Source organism: Telopea speciosissima, chromosome 2 (genome assembly GCF_018873765.1).
Source record: "Telopea speciosissima isolate NSW1024214 ecotype Mountain lineage chromosome 2, Tspe_v1, whole genome shotgun sequence".
Taxonomy (NCBI): Eukaryota; Viridiplantae; Streptophyta; class Magnoliopsida; order Proteales; family Proteaceae; genus Telopea; species Telopea speciosissima.
Window position 1 is genome coordinate 24,122,395 of NC_057917.1, and position 8,910 is coordinate 24,131,304.

Genomic DNA, 8,910 nt, shown 5'->3' on the forward strand with positions numbered 1-8,910 from the left:
GTCATTACAGTCTTGGTATCAGAGCTATAGGTTTAGATAGATTCTATAAACTAGTGGTCTAATGGTATAGGAATGCTAACTAAACAGAACTGAACTGAATGAGAACTGGATGGAATTGATTGTCAATGTAAATGGACTGTTTAGAATGATGGATGATAGTGAATTGCTAGTCCTTTTTATGGACGAGGAATTGATTGAATCCATGTTTTTGGTGACCAGGTAATGGCACCCAAGAGAAGAAGAGGTAGAGGCCAGACTGAAGTACCCCAAGAGAGCCCTGCAACACCAGTGAATGAAGGGCAAACTTAGATGGAACAAGTACTAGATGCTATTGGCAACCTTGTGGGGGCATTATAGAACCAAACTAATTGGGTAGAGGTGACTGCTCAAGCTATACCAACTGTTGGTAGTGGCGGCAGAAGGGAAGTGACTGAGACTGAGGACAAGCATATCCTTAAGGATTTTAAGAAGCTCCATTCGGTAGCTTTCAAGGGAACAAATGCTGATCCAACTATTGCTACACAATGGATTAGTGACTTGGAGAAGGTTTATGAAGTGATCAGGTGCACTGATGCACAGAAGGTTATGTACACTACCTTTATGCTTCAAGGAGAAGCGGATCAGTGGTGGAAAATAACTAAGCCCATATGGGAAGCAGTGATAGGAAAATCACCTGGGATGGATTCAAGGTGGCTTTTGATGATAAGTATTTCCCACCTTGTGTAAAGCAAAAGAAGATCTTTGAGTTCATGCATTTAACTCAAGGAAACCAAACAGTGATGATGTATGAGAGGAAGTTTGAGGAACTATCTAGATACGCACCACACATGGTGAGTACGAAGGAGATGAAGGCTCGACAGTTCGAGCAAGGCTTAAGGGTGGAGATCCAGAAGAGTATTTCTCCCATGCAACTGAAGACATATGCTGAAGTAGTCCACAAATCTCAGATTTATGAGGCTGTGGAGAAGAATGCAACAAAGGATGAAGAAGTTGAACCAAAGAAAAAGTTCAAGAAGAGTTTTGCTACCCATGCAGCAAACAAGGACAATTGGAAGAAATTCCATAAGAAAAAGCCCCAAGGAAATGTTGACTGCAAGAAGTGTGGTAAGAACCACAAGGGTGATTGTTTAGTGGGAACGTTCACTTGCTTCAAGTGTAAGAACCTGGACATCTTGCAAGGAATTGTCCAACTCTTAAGGAGCAGCCAGAGTGAAACCCCCAAGGAGGGCAAGCCAATCAAAACTCCCAGAACAGAAAGGACACTTAAGGAAACTAGAAGCCAAGAGCCTCTGGTGGGTTTTCGCAATGACTAAGAAGGATGCAGAGGCGTCTCCCTCTGTTGTGGCAGGTACAATTACTTTACTTTGAAATGTTATGAATGAATGTTTTAGGATGATGATGTTGTGTGGTTTCCCTATACTAATTGATGAATAATTATGTATGATTAGGTATGCTGAAAATCTCTGGAATACCTGCTTATGTCCTATTTGATTCGGGATCCACTCATAGTTTTGTATCGAGTACCTTTGCTACTAAATTGAATGTTGTGTCTAAAGTTTTGAATTACCGGTTGTGTGTGTCTATACCTTCTGGAGGAATGATAGAGACAGAATTAATTTGTGAAGCATGTGATGTGGAGATTATGGATAGAAAATCAACTACTGACTTAATTCTGTTAGAAATGAAGGATTTTGATGTTATACTTGGAATGGATTGGCTAGCAACATATCATGCGAGTGTTCTTTGTTTTGAAAAGAGAGTGGTTGTAAGACCTATGAAGGAACCAGAGTTCAAATTTTCTGGGATGATGATAGGAACCCCACCATCGGTGATAATTTAGGTGATGCAAGCCCGAAAGTTGCTGAGGCAAGGATGCCAAGGATTTTTAGCTTCAGTTGCTGATACTGAAGTGGAGGGATCAGTTTTAACTGATGTACCTATTGTGAGGGATTTCTCGGATGTGTTTCCAGAGGATTTAGTAGAATTGCCACCCAAAAGAGATATAGAGTTTGTTATTGAGTTGGTTCCTGGTACGGCACCAATATCCAAAGCACCATACCAGATGGCTCCAGTAGAACTGAAAGAATTAAAGAATCAATTAGAAGAGTTGTTGGACAAGGGTTTCATATGGCCTAGTGTTTCGCTGTGGGGAGCTACAGTCCTAGTTGTTAAGAAGAAGGATGGTACCATGAGGATGTGTATAGATCATAGACAATTGAACCGGGTAACCAGAAAGAATAAGTATCCGCTACCCCAGATTAATGATCTATTGATCAACTTTAAGGAGCAAAAGTCTTTTCGAAGATTGATTTGCGATCAGGATACCATCAATTAAGAATTAAGGAGGATGATGTCCCAAAGACAGCATTTCGGATTCGATATGGACATTATGAGTTTTTGGTTATGCCATTTGGGTTGACTAATGCCCTGACAGCCTTTATGGATTTAATGAACAAAGTGTTCTATGACGTACTTGATCAGTACGTGATTGTTTTCATTGATGGTATTTTGATTTACTCTAAGAGTAAGGAAGAACATGAGGAGCATCTAAGGGTAATATTGCAGACACTGTGGAAAGAGAAGCTTTATGCTAAGTTCAAGAAGTGCGAGTTTTGGCTCAACAAGGTTGTGTTTCTAGGTCACATTATTTCAGCAGATGGCATTATGGTAGACCCCAGTAAAGTGTAAGCTGTGATGGATTAGGCTAGACCAATAAGTGTGACTGAGATTAGAAGCTTTCTTGGATTAGCTGGTTACTACAGAAGGTTTATAGAGGGGTTTTCCACCATTGTTGTACCATTGACCAAACTCACTAGGAAGGGAGTTCGATTCGTATGGTCTGAAGACTGTGAAAAAAGTTTACAAGAATTGAAGAAAAGACTGATTTCTGCCCCAGTGTTGTCTATTCCATAGGGAACGGGAGGTTTCGTTATTTATAGAGATGCTTCAAGAAGCAGGTTAGGGTGTGTACTCATGCAACATGAAAAGGTGATAGCTTATACTTTAAGGCAACTGAAGGTTCATGAACAGAACTACTCAACCCATGATCTAGAATTGGTAGCAGTGATCTTCACACTGAAGATATGGAGGCACTACTTATATGGTGAGAGGTGTGAGATCTATATCGACCACAAAAGTTTGAAGTACATCTTCACCCAAAAGGAATTGAATTTGAGGCAGAGGAGATGGCTAGAATTACTTAAGGATTATGACTACAATATCAACTATCATCCTGGTAAGGCTAATGTGGTGGCGGATGCAATGAGCAGGAAGTCCCAGGGAATGATGGTTGCAATGTTTACTAGCTAGCCTCATTTAATTGAAGACTACAAAAGATTGGGTTTGGAGATGGTGACTGGGAATGCCACAGCCTTGTTGGCAAGTTTGACGGTTTAGCCTTCCATTATTGGTCAAATAAAGGAAAGGCAAAATGAAGATCCATTCTTGGAGAAGGTGAGGAAAGAGATACATAAAGGTAAACAGACAAACTTTTCCATTGCAATAGATGGTTCCCTAAGATTTTGAACCAGATTTTGTGTGCCAAATATTGAAGACTTGAAAGAAGTACTACTGAAGGAAGCACACTGTAGCCCATTTACCATTCATCCTGGAGGCACCAAGATGTATCAAGACCTGAAGGGAACTTTTTGGTGGAACAACATGAAAAGAGAGATTGCGGAGTATGTGCAGAGGTGTTTGACTTGTCAGCTTGTGAAGATTGAGCACCAACGACCCTCAAGACTTCTACAAACTCTAAAAACTGCCTGAGTAGAAGTGGGAGCATGTTACGATGGATTTTGTCACATCGTTACCAAAGACTCCATAGAATCATAATGCGATTTGGGTGATTGTCGATAGACTAACTAAATCATCCCATTTCTTACCTATTCGGATCAACTACTCATTAGACAGGCTAGCAAAATTGTATGTTGATGAGATTGTACGACTGCATGGCACGCCTGTGTCCATTATTTATGACAGAGATCCAAGGTTTACTTCATATTTTTGGAAGAGTTTGCAAAGAGCTATGGGTACTCAGCTAAATTTTAGCACTACTTTTCATCCCCAAATAGATGGACAATCGGAAAGGACAATACAAATTTTGGAGGACATGCTCCGAGCATGTGTTATTGATTTCAAAGGAAGTTGGGGTGAACACTCATCATTGGCTGAGTTCTCCTATAATAACAGTTATCAATCCATAATTGGGATGGCACCGTATGAAGCCTTGTATGAAAGGAAATGTAGATCGCCAATTTGTTAGAGTGATGTTGGTGAAAGATAATTGTTGGGACCTGAATTGGTACAACAGACTTCAAAGAAAGTAGAACTGAATCATAAGAGAATAAAGACTGCCCTCAGTCGGCAGAAAAGTTATGCAAATGTGAGGAGGAGGCCTTTAGAATTTGAGGAAGGGGCTAAGGTGTTTCTGAAAGTTGCACCAATGAAGGGAGTTATGAGGTTTGGCAAGAAAGGAGAGTTGAGTCCTAGGTATGTAGGATCCTTTGAGATTCTTGAAAGAGTTGGACCAGTGGCTTATAGGCTTGCTTTACCGCCGGGGTTGTCCAATGTCCACAATGTTTTCCACGTGTTAATGTTGAAGAGGTACATTGGTGATTCATCTCATGTTTTGGACTACCAACCATTACAATTGAATGAAGATCTATCATACGTGGAAGAACCTGTGAAGATTCTAGACCAGAAGGATAAAGTTTTGCGGAACCAAGCTATCCCGTTGGTGAAAGTCTTGTGGAGGAATCATACAAGCCAAGAAGCATCATGGGAGCTTGAATCCAACATGCGTGATAAGTATCCCCAATTATTTGATGATCAAGGTATGTCAATTTTGAGGACGAAATTTTTATAAGGAGAGGAGGATGTAATACCCTGACCCAAGAATTTTATTTTAATTTTGATTTACTGTCTTACCTTTTATATGACTGGACTGGCCGGTAGAGAATCGATTTTCATGTTGATATTGTAAATTTATGGTAAGATTTCATGTAATTATGATTTTGCATGTTTTATAATGAATTATAAGCATGAGTATGGTCGTGTATAGCCATATACGAGTATTTATGGAATTTTATAACCCTTAATCTATGTATATAGACTATGTATTGGTTCTATACACTATGGTACATTTTTATATACTATGGTTTATAATTTAAAGTGTATGAAAGATATGTTTGGTTCACTTTTTGGATTAATAGTTTACTATTTGGTTCATGTTGGTTCTTTTTGAGTTAATTTTTGGTTCAATGAAATAGGGAAACAAGGACATCATAGGAAACGCACTAAAAAGATTCTAAATACTAATTCACTAGAGGTTGTGTACAAAAAGAAAAGAAGAGTTTAAGTGAGGGTTTAATGGAAAAGTTATAAAAGGAAAAGAAGAGTTAAGTGAGGGCAACAGGGAGATTTCAAGTAAGATATATATTACTGAGGGGATATAATAGGAAAGAAGAAGATAATGGAAGGGCATAAAGGAGATTTCAAGTAAGATATATATTAATAAGGAGATATAATAGGAAAGAAGAAAATAATGGAAGGGCATAAAGGAGATTCCAAGTAAGATATATATATTAATGAGGGGATACAATAGGAAAGAAGAAGATAATGAAGGGACATAAGGGAGATTTCAAGTGGGATAAATCTAAGAAAGAGAGAGAGTCATTCTAAGGTAAAGAGAAGAGAAAGAAAAACAAGAAAAACAAGAAAAGAGAGGGAAGAAAAATCGTGGAAGGGGGGAGTGAGTCCTTTTGGGGTTTGAGTGTCCAAATTCCAGGGTTTTGTGAGAAGATTTCCAAGGTTGAGTTGAAGATTGGAGCTTGGAATATGGTGGAGTGAAGGGCCAAAGCTAGGATCAAGACTTGGTTCTTTAACATGGTAGGTTCCCCATCCTTGAATTCTGAATTATTGTCTCCTGAGAGAAGATTTCATAAATGGGATGGAAGAATAGGGCTTTGATGCTTGAGGATACATTATAAATTTTATATGGATTAAGGCATACATTATTCATGTTATATTGATGTTTTTCTAAATTTAAATCATGGTATTGAAGCATGGAAAATTCGGATACAAGAGGTGATGAGAGAAAAAGTAAATGATTTTTCTTGTTTCTGAAATTTCTGGGTTGGATAGAACAGTAGCCCAAGATTGTTCATGTTATTTACCATAGTTAGGGATCGAATCATGATCTTAAATAATTATTGGGAGTATATATGTGTGTTAATATTATCTCCTGAAAATTTCATTAAGAAATAAGTTCATTTGATATGTTTATAAATTCATGCTCACAAATAGGTCACTATTAGGGTAATTTTCTATACTCGAGATTGAGAGATGTGTTTGAGGTACTTCTACTTTGAATTTTGATCTAATTTTGGACTGAATGAACTTTAATCAGTCTTATAAATCATCCAAAAATATTGAGTACATTTGAATTCGGGTGAATGGATTTATGATTTTTACAAATTGATGACTCCAATTCTGTCTTAGTCAGAAGGGTATTTTTGAAATATTTGAAACTCTATGTTAGGAGGGGTTTCAAGATGTATGGTCTTATTATGAAATAAATACATGGATGTTAGCTTTCAGTAGCCACTGACCTTGTTCAATATTAAGCACATTAAGTATTTATTTTGTAATTTTATATCACTATAGGTAAAACAGTGACATAACAGAATTTTACAATTGATGATTTCCACTAGAACCTATCTTGGATTGAAGAGATTTTGAGCTTGTTTGAGGATCTAAGATAAGAATCCTAGGTTTTGGGGTTTTTATGTGAAGAACAAGGACCCTCGAAAGGCCAACCTTAATTGAACGATTGGAACGCGAAAGTGTTGGTAAGGAAGCATTATTGGTTAATATTGTAGATTGAACACATATATGGTTATGCAATGTTTATGGTGATATTTAGTAAAGATTTTTTTATATGACTATGTTAGGTCTCTATATGCTTGAATGTTGAATGATCATATGGTTATTAATGGGAATGTAAATGGTACATGATTCTATAAATGACGACTAAAAATGATTAACAAAGAATGAAAATGAAAAGAAAGTTATGTGCCGACGGGCACATCCAACATACAACCCGGTGCTCATGAAGTGCCTATGAAGATGGGTGTTGAGGCCATCACTGAACCCATTCCAGTGATTTGTAATTGGAGCCATTTCGATGGTACAACTGAACCCATTCTAGTGGTTTGTAACTAGAGCTACTTAGGTAGTATGACAGAGATATACTAGATGAAGATTTAAGACTGAAATGAAATGAAAGATGATAAAATGAATGAAATGTTACCGATAGATAAATAATTGAAAGATTGATGGAAATTGGTTGATTGAATGATTATTATTCAAATGATAAGGAATGATGGCAGGCTTATACATAGAAAATGAAGTTTTAATTGCATATTATATTGTGAGCATGATTGGCAATGTCATTTCTTACTAGGCGATAGCTCATTCCTCGAATGATAATCTTTTTACAGATAAGACAGGCATGAATAAAGGCAAGGGCATTGCTATCGTTGAGCAAGATGAAGACTGATGATCTAAGGATCATTTTGGAGTCTATTACTTTGAAATTGATAGAACTCTTCTATCGTAAGGATATTTATGTTGAAGGAAAATCTCAAACCCGGATGACTGTAAATATTTTTAAAGTTCTGTTCCTCTCCTTGGAGAGTATGGATTGTAAATGTTATAGCCATCAGTACCATGTTTTAAGTTTTAAATCGTTATCTTCCGCTTACTATTATGTCTTTAATTTTATGCACTTTGATTATATTGAATGCTTGACCGAATGTTTTCTTGTGCAGTCTCGACCAGACTTTGGTGTCATGGGCCCCACCTGGTCCTTGGATTGGGGTCATTACATGAGGTACGTATATCTTTGATTGATTCTAGTACTAACTCCTTTAACGATCCTAGGATATAAAGCGATGCCTTGGAGTCCCTCTTAAGGAAATCTCGCATCTCCTCATATGCCTCAAAATCATTTGGGTCGGGTTGTGGAGGAACTTGTTCATTAAGAACTATGTAAAGTCCTTCTACAGTCAGAAGCAATTTAATGCTCCGATACTAATCAACATAATTTGTACCATTTAATTTGTATTAACTAATGAGTGCCAATAGGTTGGAATTAACGATAGCCATTGAATAATAATCTACACATGTGCAAGTAAAAACACACGCATATTAACAACCATTGATAAAAATTGAGCATACACATCAATGGTCTTTAATGATTTAGATCTCCCTTATGACCCAAAAAATGAATTGGATACCTGCAACCCTTGTATGCATAACTTACTCTTTCGGGAGACATTATACACACTATGGTAGTGTGGACTAATCTGTCCGCCTTATTGGTTTCAATAGTTTTGGCCACCTGGGTGTCATGTCCAGATCCTATCGGCTGACATACACCCAAATCATGCATACACCTATTGCATTAGTTAGAATCATGGAATCATGAAAGATGACCTACTATCACAGTGCCCTCTCACTATCCATATCCTAACGTATCTAGATAGAGATAAATACAGATAACCATGTGATAATGAGCCTGGCAATGTCCTGTCGACGTATGCAGGGTCATATCACACAATCTTTACAATTACCTTCAATAGGAAGTCATAGACATGTCTACTAACTTAAACTAATTCATATCATACATGTATTATAATCAAAGAGAGATGAATCAACTCTAACATACATATCATGGATGGAATCAAATAACATAATCAACACTAATTAAAAGTGATTATGGGATGACAACATTTTTATTAGAAGCAATTAAAAATTTCCTCCCAATAAAAGTTTAAATCTAATAAATATGTAGGGTGCATCATTATGCCAAGGATGTAGCTTGCTTCAACTCGATCATCTCCTCCG

General features: G+C 37.3%; 1 protein-coding gene across 1 annotated transcript; it reads left to right on the forward strand.

The window, feature by feature from the left end:
* Positions 1–647: 647 nt before the first annotated feature.
* LOC122650574 lies at positions 648–1,840 on the forward strand. Its single transcript, XM_043843976.1, has 3 exons — positions 648–1,104; positions 1,199–1,348; positions 1,449–1,840. The coding sequence occupies exons 1-3, from the start codon at positions 648–650 to the stop codon at positions 1,838–1,840; spliced, it is 999 nt and encodes a 332-aa protein (XP_043699911.1).
* The last annotated feature ends 7,070 nt before the right edge of the window (positions 1,841–8,910 follow it).

Coding starts and splice junctions, on each gene's coding strand:
- LOC122650574 (XM_043843976.1), top strand. CDS start 648: ATGGGAAGCAGTGATAGGAAAATCACCTGGGATGGATTCAAGGTGGCT. Junction 1,105..1,198: donor TGTTGACTGCAAGAAGTGTG/GTAAGAACCACA, acceptor CCAACTCTTAAG/GAGCAGCCAGAGTGAAACCC. Junction 1,349..1,448: donor GTCTCCCTCTGTTGTGGCAG/GTACAATTACTT, acceptor ATGTATGATTAG/GTATGCTGAAAATCTCTGGA.